The sequence below is a fragment of the Camelus ferus genome, chromosome 17, assembly GCF_009834535.1.
Source record: "Camelus ferus isolate YT-003-E chromosome 17, BCGSAC_Cfer_1.0, whole genome shotgun sequence".
Classification (NCBI taxonomy): Eukaryota; Metazoa; Chordata; class Mammalia; order Artiodactyla; family Camelidae; genus Camelus; species Camelus ferus.
In genome coordinates, this window is record NC_045712.1 from 45,501,668 (window position 1) to 45,520,212 (window position 18,545).

General features: G+C 39.3%; 1 protein-coding gene across 3 annotated transcripts in view; it reads right to left on the reverse strand.

The window, feature by feature from the left end:
• FBXL2 (F-box and leucine rich repeat protein 2) overlaps positions 1-12,235 on the reverse strand; it is a 59,119-nt gene extending 46,884 nt beyond the window's left edge. For all 3 annotated transcript variants that reach the window (XR_004312401.1, XR_004312400.1, XM_032459350.1), the window contains exons 1-2: positions 12,049-12,235; positions 932-993 (exon numbers count right to left, since the gene is read on the reverse strand). Coding sequence is in view for 1 of the 3 variants with exons in the window: in XM_032459350.1 (XP_032315241.1) it covers positions 932-993; positions 12,049-12,051 (65 nt within the window). In the remaining 2 variants the exon portion in view is untranslated. The remainder of the gene's footprint in view (positions 1-931; positions 994-12,048) is intronic.
• Between the last annotated feature and the right edge of the window lie 6,310 nt (positions 12,236-18,545).

Consider the following 18,545-nt stretch of genomic DNA (forward strand, 5'->3'; position numbering starts at 1 on the left):
TTCCCATGGAATATTAAAAGGGTTCCACAGTCAGGAAGTTTGAAATGCCACAACTGTTAACCTGGGAGCATGAGCCTCTCAAGGCTCTGAGAATTCATGTAGTAAAGAAATTGGTTTTGTTAACCCAGTGTTTCCCACACTTACTTGATCACAAAACCTGTTTTTCTGTTTTGTTTTGTGAAACATGTGATAATGAAGAGTCTGGGAAATGCCGCTCAAAGATCACCATGTATACATGCATTAATGGTTTGTTAACACTTGAAATGTAACCTCTAATACTAAAATAAGACTTCTCTGGTGACTGAAGAGTACTGAAGGAAACTGCAGGGCCTCAGGATCAACAAAAGTTGGTTGACAGCTTTACTTGGTAAAACGACAAACAAAATATCACTAGCTGTATATTCAGTAATGCCAAAAATAAGGGACAGAAAGCCTGTTCTATAGAACTGTCACTTCGCATAAAATGGGTAAAAATATCAGTAGGCTGACATAAAGGCTGACAGCATTTTAAGTGCTCAGTAAGAAAATATAGTGTAATTATTTTAAAACCAGTGGATCAGAAAACATCTAAATGTCTATGACTTCAGGAGGTCACAACCTTAGCAATAATCTCTCCTCACGTTACTGACTACATTGAGATAATCTACTGATACCAAAACAGTGGCACCTACTGAAGGTTATTACAATACTTACCACATTACAAAAAGAATCCAGACCAATGCTATGTACATACTTAGTACATTCTGGATTAGACCAAGTAAAATTTAACAACAAGCTGAACAGCATTCTATAAAACAAAAACAGAAAGTCAGTTAGGCTAATTCTATCTGTTTTTCTATGCTACGGACTCACAGTGAGAAAGAAGGTTGTCTGGGAACTTGATGACTGAATCATCTCTGAAATCTTTATCTAGAAGTTTAAGTACACTTACCTCAAAAGGAGTTCTTTGGGTAACTTTTTGTTAATAAGGCCTTCATCATTATTTGAGAAAACCTAAAGGGAAAAAAAGTAAATTATTAAGGTGTTCCTCAATCAATCAAAAGAAAAAACAGTTACGTGTTTTGTAGATCAGAACGGCCCCAATCACTGTCCAGCCAGACTGCTGATGGGTATGGGGTTTCTTCCTGGAGTTATGAAACTGTTCCTGAATTACACAGTTGTGAAGAAGGTACAACTGGATGACTATATTAAAATACACTGGCCTGTGCATTTTAAATGGGTGAAATTTGCATTATATGTGTAAGATCTCAATATAAAAATAGAGTAAAAACACATATACCACAATCCACCAAAGCAAACTGCAGAAATGGAAACAGTGCCATAAACAGTACCCTCCACTCCTTTTCAAAGCATTTTCAATGATCAGTCTTAGTGATGTGCATATGAGATACTAACAGTTATTAAGTGCCCACGATATTACAAGTTCCAAAAAGCACTGTGTTAGATAACTTAGCTAAATTATCTAATTAATCTTTTTCTGGTTCCTTGAAGTACAAAGTTAGGTTACTGATCTGATCTTTTGATCTTTTTTTCTTTTTAATGTAGGCATTTACAACTATAAATTTTCCTCTGATCGTTGCTTTCACTATATCCCATAAGCTTTGATATGATATATTTTCATTTCCATTCGTCTCAAAGTATTTCTCGAAAGTATTACTCTTTGTTATTTCTTCTTTCACCCATTAGTTGTTTAAGAGTGCACTGTTTTCTTTCCACATATTTGTGAATTTCCCAGTTTTCCTTCTGCTTTTCATTGCTGGCTTCATTCCATTGTGGTTGCAGATTTTAATCTTTTGAAATTTATTGAAACTTGTTTTGTGGCCTAACACATGGTCTATCCTGGAGAATGCTGCACATGTACTTGAGAAGAACATGTATTCTGGAGTACTGGGTGGGGGAGCATTCTGTGTATCTGTTAGGTGTCATTGGTTTGCAGTGCTCTTCAAGTTTTCTATTTCCTTGTGGATCTGCTGTCTAAATTCTGCTATTCAAAGTATGGTACTGAAGTCTCTGCCTGGTGTTGGGGGTAGTGGTAGAATGACACCACAACGATCTTCACACATCTCAACAGCTGTCAGAAGGATGGGCTTATTTTCTGTCATTAGAAAGACCAGTGAATCAAGGTTACAAGACTTCAGTACAACATAGCGAAAAATTTTCTAGCAATAGCCCATACTACAATGTTCTACACTTGAAATCACTGGTGCTCTAACCGCAGTGCTCCTGCAGAGACCACAGAACCAGGAATGTCAGAGAAAGAAATCCCTTCTTTCAGTGGGAGCTTTGACTAGGACACACCTAAGAATCAAATCTAACTTACTGAGCCTACCATCCAGGTGCTGCCACATACATCTCTGTTACCCTGGGCATGTCATTTAACACTCCCAACCTCCTTTTACAAGGCCAAAAATACTCTTATACCAAAACCAGGTAAGAATGCCACAGGAAAAGAAAGTTACAGGCCAATGTCCCCAGTGAACACAGATGCAAAAATCCTTAACAAAAGAGCAAACTGAATTCAACAAGACACTAAAAGGATCATATGCCATGATCAAGAGGAATTTATTCCAGGGATGCAAGGATGATTCAAAATCTGCAGATCAATGTGATACACCACGTTAACAAAATGAAGGGTAAAAACCATACGATCATCTCAGTAGATACAGAAAAAGCCTTTGACAAAATTCTACATCCATTTATGATTAAAAAATCAAGGGGGAGGGTATAGCTCAAGTGGTAGAGCACATGCACAAGGTCCTGGGTTCAATCCCCAGTATCTCTTCTAAAATAAGTAAAAAAAAAATAAACCTAAGTACCCCCCCCAAAAAAAAACTTAAAAAAAAATTTTTTTAATCAACAGAGTGGGTATAAAAAAAAACATACCTCAATATAATAAAAGCCACACATGAAAAGCCACAACTAACATCATACCTAGTAGTAAAAAGCCAAAAAGGTTCCCCCTAAGATCAGAAACAGGACACGAATGCCCACTCTTGCTACTTTCATTCAACATAGTATTGGAAGTACTAGCCAGAGCAGTTATGAGGAAAAAGAAATAAAAGGCATTCAAACTAGAAAGGAAGAAGTAAGACTGCCATTATTTGCAGGTGACATATTATACACAGAAAATCCTAAAGACTCCACCAAAAATCTGTTAGAATAAACAAACTCAGTAAAGTTGCAGGATACAAAATCAACATACAAAAAACTACTGCATTTCTATACACTGATAATAAAATATCAGAAAAGTTCAGAAAACAATCTCATTTATAATTACACCAAAAAAAAAAAATTTAAAGACCTAGGAATTAATTTAACCCAGGAGGTGAAAGAGCTATACACTGAAAGATATAAGACACTGATTAATTGAAGAAGACATAACTAAATGGAACAGAGATTTTCCATGCTCATGGATTGGAAGAATTAATATTGGTAAATGTCCATGCCACCCAAAACAATCTACAGACTCAGTGCAATCCCTAACCAAATTCCAGCGGCATTTTTCACAGAAATAGAACAAGTCTAAAATTTGTATGGAACCACAAAAGACCCCAAGAGCCAAAGAAAACTTAAGAAGGAAGAACAAAATTGGATTGTGCTTCCTGATTTCAAACTATATTACAAAGCCATAGGAATCAAAGCAGTATAATGTTGACATAAAAATAGACACACAGATCAGTGAAACATAATAGATGGCCTAGAAATAAACCCACACAATATTGTCAATTAATTTATGACAAAGGAGCCAAGAATATACAATACACTTCAATAAATGGTGCTGGGAGCACTGGACAGCCACATGCAAAAGAAAGAAACTGGACCCATCTCACACCATTCTTACACAAAAGTTAACTTCAAATGGATGAAAGACCTGAAGCCATAAAACTAGAAGTAAATGGGTGGCTACTTGTTGTAAGTCTTGGAGATGATTTTTTTGGACTTGACTCCAACAGAAAAGGTAACAAAAGCAAAAATAAGCAAGTGGGGCTACATCAAACTAAAAAGCTTCTGCACAGCAAAGGAAACCATCAATAAAGAAAAGGCAACCTTCAGAATGAATTTGCAAATCATATCTGATAAGAGGTTAATATCAAACAATTTGACTAAAAAAATGGGCAGAGGATCTAAACAGATATACTTTCAAAGGCACACAAATGGCCAACAGATATATGAAAAGCTGCCCATCATCACTAATCATTAGAGAAATGCAAATTCAAAACCACAATGACGTATCACCTCACACCTGTCAGAATGGCTGGTACCAAAAAGGCAAGAAACAACAAGTGTTGGCAAGGATGTGGAAAAAAAGGAACCCTCGTGCACTGTTGGTGGCAATGTAAACTGGCACAGCCACTATGGAAAACAGTATGCAGATTCCTCAGAAAATTAAAAATAGACCTACCATATGATCCAGCAATCCCACTTCTGGGTATTTATCTGAATAAAGCAAAAACACTAACTGGAAAAGATATCTGAGCGCCCATGTTCACAGAAACATTTACAAAAGCTGATATGGAAACAATCTAAATATCCATCTAGCTGAATGGATAAAGAAAATATGGTAGACAGGTACAGGACAGCCATAAGAAGGAAATTTTGACATTTACAACGACATGGATGGACTCCGAAGACATTATGGAAAGTGAAATAAGTCACACAGGGAAAGACAAATACTTAGACAAATGATCTAACTTATATGGGAAATCTTTAAAAAATGAGCTCATACATACAGAGAACAGATCTGCGGTTGCCAGAGGCAGGGGATGGGAAAGGAAGGTGGGCATAACAGGTGAAGGGGGCAAAAGGTACAAACTTCCTGTTATAAAGTGACGAAGTCACAGGGATATGACACACAGCATGGTGACTAGAGTTAATAATACTGTGTGGAAGACTCAAAAGTGCCAGGAGAGTTAATCTTTTTTTTTTCCAGAAAAATAAGTATTAAAAGTTCTCATCAGAAGAAAAGAAAATTCTGTAACTATGTATGGTGACAGATGTTAACTCACACTTACTGCGGTGATCATTCTGCAATATACAACTATTGAATCATTATGTTTTACAGTTGGAACCAATGTCAGTTATACTTGGTTTTTTGGGTTTTTTTTTTTAAGAAATATAGTAATCTACCTCCATAAAGGGCAGCTCCTTCTTCAGTTGGGTTGCTCAGGGTGGGGGTGGGGGGCACTGAATCCTTTCAATCTATAGTTGAGCTGGGTTTCAGATTTGTTACAGCATTAGTTAGATTCAGTTCAAGATTGGCTTAAATTTTTTCTAGGGTGAAACAAGAACTTCGCCTTCGGAAGTTGGGATCTGAGCACTGGGGAAACCTCACAGATCTCTTTGAGCCTTACAGCCTAGCTGCTAGCTTTCTCAACAGTGAGACATCTTTTTCACATTCGGGCTGCGGGCTGGGGAGTCATTTTTGCTTCCAGTAGCACCCTCTGCTGTCTGTGCCTTAAGGAGAGCTCACTCTCTGCCCTGTTACTCAGACTCCACCTTCTGAAAGCAGGTTGCTGTGTCCTGGGGGAAAACCTGGGTAGCCACAGGGGGATACTTCTCAGCTCTTTGGCCAGGCCTGACCCCTGTCTGTGGTGGCCCTGCCTGACTCAGGGAGATTTTTATTGACTCTCCTGCCCTGGCCATCAGCAGGCCCCACCCACCCCAAGAACATTCTCGGCTCTCTTACCCTGGCCCCAGCCTCCAGCACACTACATCCAGGGATCCAGGGAAGGCCCAGGGGAAAGAGGTAGGTGAAACCTTGCTCCATGGCTGGGGCTCCTCAGGATTCCAAACTGTCCCTCCAGCCCACATGCAGTCAATACAAGCCTGGCTGACTTCTCTCAGCTGTCTATAGCAGATTCTTCCTTCTCCTGCTGTCCCCACCACAGACCAAAGTAGGTGATCTAGGTGTTACTTTTTTTCTGGGAAAGGCACATTACATCCTGGATTTTAATTCATTTAGATGTGTCCTCAGCTCTCTAGAGGGGTTTTTTAGAGAACTACAACTTTCCAGCTTCTCTACCTTTTCTCATTGTTAGGGTAGAAAGAGCAATGTCTAATTTTTGCAACTTTCAACATCCTAACTGAAAGTGGAAGTCTTTATTATCCTTTCTGATAGAAGAAAAGCAGACGTGGAGCAGATAAATGACTTGCCCGAGTCCAGGGCCCTTTGTGCTGCACAACCGGTAGTACAGACTCTGGGGAAGGCATTTAATCTCTCGGTATTCCTAGTTCATGAAATGAAAGGACTGCACTAGAGAAACTCCAAAGTCTCTTCCAAACCTAATACTTCAAGATTCCATTAAGTTTGTGTTTCTAAAATATATACCATCCCATTGTCTCTGAAAGCATAACTGCGTGTCTTCAGGTGTCTTTAGATTTTAGATGTCTAACAAGGATCGCAAATTTATCAAGTCCAAAACCAACTCCTGCTTTCTTCATCCCTACGCTACATTTACTCCTCCTATAGTCTTCATCTCTGTGAATGACAGCTTTTTCCTGTTGCGCAGACTCAAGTCACTAAACTGTCTTTGCCTTGCTTTTCTTGTATATTCCACAGCCAGTCCATCAGCCAATCCTATGGATTACTGCACCAATAATGTCCTATCCAGTCTCCTTTGTTCTCGTCCTTTGTCCCCTCCTACCCCACATCTATTTCCCACATGGCAGTCCGAATTGTCCTTTTATGAAATGTAAGTCATATTATGTCATTCATCTTAAAACTTGCCAATCAGAGGGAAAGGCAAACTTCTCTAAATGGCTAGTAAGTCCTGTGGGATCTGGCCTCCCTGACTACCTGGCCATGCTTCTCGGCCTTACTCCCCTATACCCACACTCTTTTCCTCGCTGTTCCTCCAACACACCAGGGACTGCCTCAGAACCTCTGCACTTGTGTCCTTTCCTGAGGTGGTCTTTCTCTAGGCATTCCTGGGACATATCCTCTGCTCAGATGTCACCCTTCCAGCCTACATAAAAGGCAACTCCTCCCTCCTCTCATCCACTCTCCCACCCTGCCTTAAAAGTTCTTTTCTCTCTCAGTCAGCTTTATTTTTCTCCAAAGCACCTTTCAATACCTTATCTATTTGTTTATCTGTCTTCCTGTCACTGGAATGTAAACTCCATTAGGACAGAGCCTTCCCTGTTCCACTCACTGTTGGATACCCACGGCCTAGAACAGTGCCTGGCACACAGAGGGACACACAAATATTTGCTGGATAGAAAACCACAGGACAGAAAATTTAATGGAAAAGCACAATTAAAGGGGCAGCACTGAGAACTGGAAAAGCTGGATTCGGACTGTGACTCTGACCCAACAAAAACTTTCCCAATGACTGCCCTGTTCTGCTTCTCTCAACCCCTCTGCTCAAGCCCAGCTCCTTGTAGCCACCCCAGGGCTGGAAGTGGCAGTGGCTGCAGCTGACACTACTCAGGGGAGAGGGAAGACACAAAGGGAGACAGGGAAGGCAGAGGTGAAAGTGTAGGCTAACCCATGACTGTCTGCATCTAAGTTTTGGTTGTTTGCACTGTTTAAAAAAAGAAAAAAGGCCAAGTGAATCCTGCAGGAAGTCATTAGGCAACATCGTAACAGAGTCCTTCATAAAATAAAAAGAGCTTGCTGGTTCAAGAGACAAGATATTGAGTCTTAATCTTGGTGTCGTTATATTGATGCCAGGCACCGAGCACAACCTTCAATTTGGAAAGAAGCCATGGCGTGATGGTTAAGATAGCAGACTTTGGAGACAGACTAGCTGAGTTCAGATTCTGTCTCGGCCACTCACCAGCTCTGTGACCTTGGGCAAACTGCCTAATCAGACTGGGCCTGCTGAGTGGGTATGATAATGTCAATCTCATAGGCATGTTAGCAGGATTAAATGAGATAAATGTGAAGTGATGAGCCTAAAACTGGGCACAGTGGCCAGGCCCTATGAAAGAGTTAGTGCTACGATTACTAAAAATTCTGCCCTATCCCAACCCTAGTGCAGCCAAAAGGGAGACCAGTATTGTCAAGAAAATTAGTACACAGAGAAACTTCTTCTCATGATCTATTAACACAGCCCTCATTACATAAGCTCTCTTAACTCTACCATGTGGTGGCAGAGAAACCAAAACTGTCTGGTAATCCTTAGATATATTTTACTGTGCTCCCCAATACCTGAGAAGCCCTAACCACAAACAAAGACAGAAAAAAGGGCCAAAATAGGGGAAAAGCCCAAGTAAAATGAATTAAAATGGGAAAACTGTACGATACAATGTTATTTTATATTTCCAAAAGCTAAATCTGGTGTAGGAGCTAAAGTGTTAGGCAAAAACAAAAACTTGATAACCACAGGTATCCCAATGTGGATTCTGATCCATATAAATTAAAAGTTTAAACAGTTATTTGGTGGTCTTTTTGTAACAATTTTAGAATATACAACTAAAATGTGTGTAAAAAATACTATGAGGAAAAAATCTCAGAGAATAAATTTTTAAACAGTTTCATCCGCCAAGTCTAAATGACTTTATGTAAAAAGCTGGTCTTTGTGATTCACAAAAAGCAGGTGCCAGTTCCTGAACAGAAGTTGAAATGACAGGAGAAACTTTAAATGCTACTTCAGCCATGAGTATGAACCCTAATCCAATAATTTGTCCTCATTAATTCCTCTTCATTCCATCTGTATGAAAGAGGTGTGGGGGTATAGCTCAGTGGTAGAGCACGTAATTAGCATGCACAAGGTCCTGGGTTCAATCCTCAGTACCCTCATTAAAAATAAATTTTAAATTACCTCCCCCTTAAAATAAAAAAATAAATTTTAAATAAATAAAATAATAAATAATTTTTTTTTTTGAAAAAGAGGAGAGAGGGGAAGAGGATGAGCAGAGAAGTCTAGGGGTGCCTACTTTATTCAGGAGCATCTAGCCCAGTGTGGGCTACAATATACAATAAAACACAAGTATTCATAAGTGCTCAAAACATTAAAGTTAAAATAAGAAAGAAAATTCATTACCTAACATATAAGTGGCATATTTAGGGAACATATAATGATGCATTATCCATTACAGTATAATTCAGTGTTTACATAGCAGGCTCCAAGACAACTCCTCATAAGGTGGTTGTGATGGTTAATTAAGACACATAAGGTCTTACCTAAGCAAACAATTCTGCAATGAAGACATAACAAATAATCAATAGGCACATGAAAAAATGCTCAATATCGCTAATTATCAGAGAAATGCAAACCAAAACTACAATGAGGTGTCACCTCACACCAGTCAGAATGGCCATCATTCACAAGCCCACAAACGATAAATGCTGCAGAGGCTGTGGAGAAAAGGGAACCCTCCTACATGGTTGGTGGGAATGTATTTTGGTGCAGCCGTTATGGAAAACAGTATGGAGATACCTCCTAAGACTAAAAATAGACTACCATATGATCCAGCCATCCCACTCCTGGGCATATATCCAGAGGGAACCTTAATTCAAAAAGGTACCTGCACCCCAATGTTCACAGCAGCACTATTTACAATAGCCAAGACATGGAAACAACCTAAATGTCCATTGACAGAGGACTGGATAAAGAAATTGTGGTATATTTATAAATGGAATACAATTCAGCCATAAAAAATAATAAAATAATGCCATTTGCAGCAATATGGATGGACCTGGAGAATGTCATTCTAAGTGAAGTAAGCCAAAAGAGAAAGAAAAATACCATATGATATCACTCATATGTGGAATCTAAAAAAAAAAAAAAAAAAAAAAAAAGACAAATGAACTTATTTACAAAACAGAAACAGATTCACAGACATAGAAAATAAACTTATGGTTACCAGGGGGGCAGGGAGTGGGAAGGGATAAACTGGGAGTTCAAGATTTACAGATACTAATATATATAAAATAAACAACAAGTTTATACTGTATAGCGCAGAGAACTATATTCAATATCTTGTAGTAACTTATGGTAAAAAAGAATATGAAAACAAATATATACGTATCTTCATGTATGACTGAAGTATTATGTTGTACACCAGAAACTGACAACATTGTAAACTGACCATACTTCAATAAAAAAAAAAAAAGTTAAAAAAAAGACACATAAGGTCTCAGAAAGATGTCTCACACATAGAATGTACACAATAAATGTCAGCTGTCATTATTACCTAGAGGCAACAGAAACCAGTGGCTTAACTGAAGAAATGTTCATTGAGTAATAGCTAAACAGAGTTCCAAAATTCATGTGCAAAGTCATAAATATCAAAAGCTAAAGCCCTACGTTTAGATTCAAGCATTTAACAAAGGGTAGAGTTATGATCTCGAATACAGTTCTGGGCATTTTACAGGCAGCCTCCTCACCCTCCCTGCTATACCAACCCCTCCCCTCTTCCCCTGGAGCCCAGGCATCAGCTAATCAATTAAATTACTCAGTTAAATCCCTTCCATGAATTCTTACTGCTTAAAGATAAAAAGCAAAGCACTTCTAAGTTCAGCAAAGCAACCATGAATATATATTATATATTTATATAATATAATATATAAAAAGTAAAATGCTTTTTAGAGTAAATAAAACTCTAAAATTTACAATAGTGAATCAAGGTGGACTGTGGTCAGGATGGAAAAGGTGGACCAAAGAGAAGAAAAGGAAAATGAGTTAACAGGAGGAGTATGAGACTTCAGATTGCTGTGAAAATTTAACTCCAGAATATTCTTTCTTTCTCCTTGCTATAACGGTAAGGGTTCTTCTCACCTATAAACATGTAAAAGTAAAGTGCTGCAACACTGAAAAGACTTTTAAGATTTTTGTAAAATTGATTTTCTGAAACTCTTGTGAACACCATGAATTTTTCACTCAAAAGCAATTCAGAATTAAAAAGAAACAGACACAAAATAAAGAAGACCTTGCCATTATTGGCGGGTGATGGTTTTTCTTGATATCAACAGGCCACACACCTGACAGTTGTTTTTCTACAGTAAATGAGATACAGACAATCCACATTCTCTCACTCCCCTGGTTATTAAGGAAAGGCAGAGGCAGCCAGGGTTCCAAATGGCAGCTTCTCTCTCCAGAAGGCCAACTGGCCCTTGGGGAGCACCCTGAATCCTCAGCTTATTAGCACTTACATTAACCCCTGCAGGAGTAAAATCTACACTAAATTACTAGCAGGCGCAAAAACTGTTTCTTAAAACTAGGCATTTCCTTAATACCCACAGCACCGCCTCTCAAATATTCTATACCAAATGTGCGTCCCCAAGCAGAGAATCCAGCTCCTCTCTTATACCTTTTGAAGGCTCCCAGAGAAAGCATACCTTTGACTGGCAACTCCCTGAATCCTGCCTATTTAAGCAAATACCTCAGTTGAGTCTTCAGGGCAGGTTTTAAAAAATGAGTTTGACAGAGGGCAGGTGGAAATGCCCACTCACTCTCAAGTTTATTGAATAAAGGTAATGATGTAAGGCATTTACAATCAACTCATTATGAATTAAATCCCTGAGTGAGGCTGCTGCACTCAGAAGAAAAAGTCCAGCTCAACGCCCTCATTTTCAAAAAGGAGGGAGGAATCTCCAAAATTGCAAATTTAAAATTCCACGTTAAAAAAAAAACCTGTCAGAATGACGACTTTTAAAGAAATACCTATTTTATATTACTACTACATAATTGCTTAGAAACAAGCCAGGAAGCACGCAGACTGCAGTATAGTGTTAATATGAATATCTACAGTACATGACATTCACACAAATCCCTTTTTTTAAAACCACACCCTCTCCGAGTGGCTTCCCAGGCTCGCCGGGGCCGGCGTCACGCTGTCCGGCGGCCGGCGGGGTGGGGGTCCCAGCTGGGGTCCCGGCACTGCACGGTGAGGACGCGGCCCCGGGCGGGCGTTCCCCGTCCCCCAGGGGTCCCCCTCCCGCGGGCCCGCCCAGCCCTGCCCAGCCCGGCAGCCCCGCAGGCCGCGGCCCGGCCTCTCCGCGACCCAGGCGCCGCCCTCCCCAGCCCAGCAAGCGGCGGCGCGGGGACATGGCCCGGGCGAGGAAGGGCCGGACGGCAGCGGCGGCGCGGGCCCCAGACTCACCATGGCCGGAGAGCCGCGAGCGCGCCCACAGCCCAGAGTCACAAGGCGCCGGCAACGCCCGTTGTCCTGGTGACGCCAGCTGGGCGCCCCGCCCCGTCCCTAAGGTGGGCTCGGAGGCGGCCATTGGCTGCCGGTGAGCACGTGATGCTAAGGGGCGGTGCCCTTTGGACCTCCCCCGGCGCCCCCCGCGCCTCGGCTCTTGGGCGGGGTCTCTTCGCCTTTCCTCCTTTGCAGCTGGTCCATCATCACCCTGATCACCTTGATATCCCTCACCTGACAGATAACCACACCCTTCCCCCCACCCCCCCGCCGCAGACTGCCTGTATGGATTTTCTCTATTTAAGAAACAGATTACACAGGTACTACATGATTATTGGAGACATCTTACACTAAAAATAACGAATCAAAAAGAAGAAAACCACGCCAAATCCCAACACCTGAGGTAACCACTGCTTATAGTCTAGTCTATCTGCTTCCAAACTTCCAACAAAGTACATGTTATTATAATATGATGTATTTTCAGAAATAAAAGCAACCATACGCATTTTTATAATCTACTTTTTTCAATTAAAAATTATCTTTGCATGCCAATTCATGTAATAGCATTGTATGCATACGCTAATTTATTAAATCACTCAGCGACTTGTTGGATGTTCTTAGTATTGCTGAAGGGAACTTTAATAGATGATATCCTCAAATCCAGCCCATCAAGTCTACGAAGAAGATACATATACAACAGCCGATCTGACATCTCCCTTTGAATGTCTAATAGGCATCCCACACTTGATTTAGCCCAAATAAGACTATTGATCCAAGTTTCTTACTCTCCAGTCTTCCTCATCCCTTCAAACATTCCCACTATCCCCTTGGTTGTTCAGGACAAAAACCTAGGAATCATCCTTGATTCTCTCCTTTCATCACACCTGACATTCAATTCTGAATCTGTTCATTTCTCACCACCTCCACCTCACAGCCATCATCATCTGTCTAAATTGGTCTCCCTGGCCATGCAACAACACGCAACAGTAGCATTTCAGGGGCTTCTCGTGGCACTCAGGACAAAAATCTGTTTCTGGCAGTGAGAAGCTTGGTTACAGTTACCTACAATACATGTACTTATTTTTTCAACCCCCATGTATAATAGTTTCAAAATTACTAATTACTAATTCACATCCCCGTAAAAAACAAATTTACCGACTATAATACACTGTTTTATATGGTTCTTTTTGTCTTTAGCATTTCAGTATTCATTCAAAACACTTGTTTTCCAAAGTTACTTTGGTAAGCTTCTTTACCCACCCCATTCCGTGTGATTATATCAAATATAATGCACATTTTATATACAAATTAGAGTCACTTGTCACACTCTGAATTCCATATTGGTGGCTGGCTGAAAAAAAAAATTGCATACAGTAAAATTTTCTCCTCTTAGTCTGTCGTTCTATGGCTTCTGGCAAATGCAAAAGATTGTATATCTACCACAGAACCATATAAAACAGTTCCATCATCCTCCAAATTCCCATAGTCACCTCTTCTCCCACATCCACCCCCTAGCAACCACTGAACCATTTTCCATCTCTATAGTTTTCCCTTTTTAAGGATGTCACATAAATGGACTTATACAATATATAGCACTTAACAAAGTGCATCTGAAATTCATCCACGTTGTTATGTGAATCAACAGTTCATTTCTTTTTTACTGCTGAGTAGTATTCCATTGTATGGACATAATTTGTTTACCCATTCATCTGTTGGAGAACATCTGGGTTGCTTCCAGCTTTTAACAATTTTGAATAAAGCTGCTAAAAGCACTCACAAACAGATTTTTGTGTGAACATTAGTTTTCAACTCATTGGGATAGATAATCAGGACTGGGATTTCTGGGTTATGAGGAAAGCATTCAATATCTGGTCATTAAGCATGATGTTAGCTGTAGAATTTTTACAGGTGCCCTTTACTAAGTTAACGGACTTTCCTTCTATTCCTAATTTGCTGGGAGGTTTTTGGGGGTTTTTGTTTTGTCTTGCTTACTGAATGTGTATCGAATTCTGTCCAGCACTTTCTCAGAGTTCTCTGGTACTTGCTTTTTCTATTCTGCCCACAGTATTTTGCTGCAATAAAACACAGAAAGACTGTAGCAGGCATACTGTGTCTTGGTCAGCATCCAAAGTCCTCGAAGTCTAATCTTAATTGATAGTGCCTCCCCCCCACCCCCTCCCATCTTCTTCATCAACTTGGGGCACTATAACAAAGTGCCATAGACTGACAGGCTCATAAATAATAAAAATGTATTTCTAGCAATTTATTTCTTCTTCTAGTTCTGGAGATAGAAGTCTGAGATCAGGGTGCCAACACAGTCATGTTCTGGTGAGTTGCAGACTGCTGCCTTCCCTTGCATCCTCACATGGTGGAAAAAGGGGGAGAGAGCTCTAGGAGGTCCCTTTTATAAGGGCACTAATCCCACTAAAACGGTCACATTGGGGGTTAGGATTTCAATATATGAATTTTGAAGAGGGGAGAGATACATTTAGTCCATTGCACACCCCTTCCTGAAAAATACAATGAACTTAGAACATCTTAACTCCATTTCTCCCTCCCAACTTGTATGCTGTTTTCATGTATTTTAGTTTATTAAACATTTAAAACCCCATAAGAACTTATTGTTGTTTTACGCAGCCAGCAATCCTCAGTATTTACCTATTTATTCATTCTCATTCTCACTGTATCTCTGGTCTTCCATCATAGACCTTTTCCTTTTCCCAAAAGAACACTTTTGGTATTTTCTTTACTATGTTGTTAAGTTACTGTAGTTTTTGTATGTCTGAAAACAAAAGGTCCTTATTTCACCTTTCTTCACAAAGGATGTTTTCACTGGCCATAGAAATCTTAGTTGGCAGTCATTTTCTCTCTGTAATTTAAATATATTATTCTTTTGTCTTTGGATTCTCATTGTTTCTACAGGGAAATCATCTGTAGGTTTAGTTCTCTCTCCTTAGAGACCTCTCCTCTCTCCTTAGAGAGGTCTCTAAGGTGACCTCTCTTTTTCCCCTTAGCATTTTAAGATTTTATTTGTGTCTTTGGGTTTCCGCAGTTTTACTATAATGTGCCCACGTATGGCTTTCTTTGTACTGATCCTGGGTGGCTTTGTATGTCTTCTAGGATCTGTGGCTTGATATCTCTCATCAGTTGAGAAAAACTCTCAGCCGTAATCTCTTAAAATATTTATCTGCCCCATCCTTCCTCCCCTTTCCTGCTAAAACTTAAGTTATCACGTGATTGATCTTCACAGAGAATTATATACTATATCTCTTATTTCCCTTTTTCTTTTATATTTTCTTCCTTTTGTCTCTTTATGCTTCATTCTGGGTATTTTCTTCCAACATATCTTCAAGTTCACAAAATCTTTCTTCAGCAAAGTTTAATCTGCTGTGAAAAATAGTCACTGAGTTTTTCATTTCAAGTATAATTTTTAATTGTAGACTTTAATTTTTAATTTTTTATGGTGTCTAGGTACTCTGCCATATTTCTCAGGCTTGTCTTGTATCTCCCTGAATACAATGAATAGGCATCTGAAAGTCTGAATCTGATAGCTCCAATATCTGGTTTCTCTCCGGTTTTCTTTTTATCATGTTATTTCTGTTGTTGTTTTTTTTTTTTTTTTTTGCCTTTTTGTCTTTTGTGTGCCTGTTTTATTTTAATTGTTGTTCAGATAGATATTTGCAAAATTGTTAGTAGACTAATTTGTTCCCCAGAATAATGTCTTTTTCCTCTAGAGAACAGATACTTATTTCTGGCAGGCACATGGATGCCCAAGAAATGAGTTAACTTTAAACCAAATTCATGAATCAGATTATTCAAAGCTGAGTTGAAATCTCTCCAAGAACCAGCCTTTTCGTGTTCTTTTATTTTTAATTGAAGCACAGTCAGTTTACAATGCTGTGTCAGTTTTCTAGTGTACAGCATCATAGTTCAGTCACACAGATACATACACATATTCATTTTCATATACCTTTTTCATTATAGGTTACTACCAGATATTGACTATAAGAACCAGCCTTTTCTTGTATAACCTTATTACTAATGTGGAGCACTGATGTCCCAACACAAAGCAAAGGAACACCCCTTCTTGGTTGCACTGGGTCATTGTCCAGGCTCCTCAGCCTGACAAGGCAATCAAAACAACCCTTCAGATTCTCATCCTCTCAGCAGTCCCCTCAGAAATGAGTAAATAATCCCCCAGTGGGGAAAGAGGTCCTAACCCCTAGGCTATCCCAGAGCATGTGCCCTAGTCTAACAGTTATTTACCATCTCATTAGACGCGTGATGATTTTAGGTACTGTTATCAAATTTTGCACAGGTTTTTAAACGTCCTTATCCACAGAAAGAGACTTATCTAATTTGTTTCATCTAATTTATTATCAGAAGTGAAAATTCCTGAACACAGACATAGAAAACAAACTTATGGTTACCAGCGAGGAAAGAGGGTGGAAAGGGATAAACTGGGAGTTCAAGATTTGCAGATACTAACTACTGTCTATAAAATAGAAAAACAACAAGGTTCTACTGTAGAGCACAGGGAACTATATTTAATATCTTGTAGTAACCTACAAGAAAAAGAACATGAAAAGGAATATATGTATGTGTATGTATGACTGGGACATGATGCTGTACACTAGAAACTGACATAACATTGTCAGCTGACTATGCTTCAATTAAAAACAATTTTTTAAGAAGAAGTGAAAATTCCTTTAAGCCTTTTCTTTTCATGCCATATGGATGGATGCAAGCACAGATAGCACAGACATAAATAGAACTAGATAAACACAATATAGCTATACAGACATAGATACCAGACAGTATTGTGTAGAGTGTACTTTAATGTTTTACAAGAATTAATATCATAACGTATATTCAGGAAATTTCTTTGTTTTCTCAACAGTGTGTCTTGGAATTCTATATTAGAACATACAGATCTCCTACATTCTTTTTTAATAGTCCGCACTGAACTTGTAACATTGGATATCTCTGGTAAGGTTAGGGTTCATCTTTGATAGAGTTGGTAGTCAAACCAACTCTCTCTCTCTCTCTTTCTATATATATATAACATTTTGTATATAATCTTTATATAACATTTTAATTTTTTGTAAGTGAATGAATTCATTTTGACTTGTAAAATCAAAAATTTGAAAAATTATTAGAGTTATACTGGTGAAAAGGGCATTTTGGAGTAAGAACAGAAGACGTCTGGGTAAGAGAGTTGCCAGACAACTTCTTTGGCATTTGGGAACTGTTTTTTAACATACTGTGTTTATAGTTGCTTTTCCTCTGCACTATTTCAAAAGAACTTACGGCTCCTCCATTTTTTCCCCCAATAATTTGGTCAATATCACCACCTAATCACTACATATGATGCCCTCAGTTCACTGGTAACAGAACCTTTTCCTCTGAATACTGAGTCATTCTTTGCATCTTTCTTGCCTTTTGCTTCTGTAGGCACACATTGTGCATTTTTGTGGAAACTGGAGAAGCTGAAGGCAAGAATTTGTTTATTTTTTTCATGTGAATGAAGATAAAGTTCTTTAACCACCAAGTCCAGCTAGTACAGAGCAATCCTTTTATTTGTCCATTTACTCTTACACACACAATTTGGCAGGGCCCTCTTAAAAGTCAGTAGACAGGAAAATATGCTGCCTTAAAATATAATGTAACAAAAAGAGTGGGCTTCTAATTACTCTCCCAAGGCTATTTCTACCTTTTAAAAATAAATTAAAGCAAGCCTGACCACCATTTTATGGATGGCGTAAGAAAAACAGGCACTCAGACAGCAGATGTCATGCCTAGCAATCCAAGACACAGAAAACGCGAGTCTTCCCAGAGCAGGAATGCTCTAATTAAACAGGGTTTAATCAGGCATTAATTCAATGTCTGGTGGGTCCCCCAGTGGCTGTTTGCCCAGACAGTTATCTCCCATGCGCTCTGGCTGCCCTCTCTTGATCTCAACCCGGCATTACCCCTAGATAACAGCTGTCAACCTCCTCCAACTTGAATGTTCTTTGAGACTGCTTCTCAACTTCTTGTTTCCCCTCACTCGTTTGCTAAATCAATGAATGGGAGCTGAGCAATTTGCCCATGGTCACAGCACCACCAAGGGGCGGAACCCACTTGCTTCTCTGTTCAGCACTCTGCTACCCACTGTAGGGAACACAGGAGACACACAGAACATGTATCTCCCCCCTTTCCCAACTATCTGTCTGGATCCAAGTCAATTCTAGTTTACTGCCTGGAAAATTGTCACGTGTATATTCCTATTGTTATTTATAGACGACTTAACGTAATTATTGTTGATTTGCAAACTCAGCAGTGAGTGGTTTTAGCTTCCAGTACATAATATTTAAAAGAGAAAGTATTTGCCCACAGCTTAATACATATCTTCAGACTGTAAACTAGGGCTCCAAATAAATTTTAAAAATTTTAACGTATATGAGCTGGCATCTTAA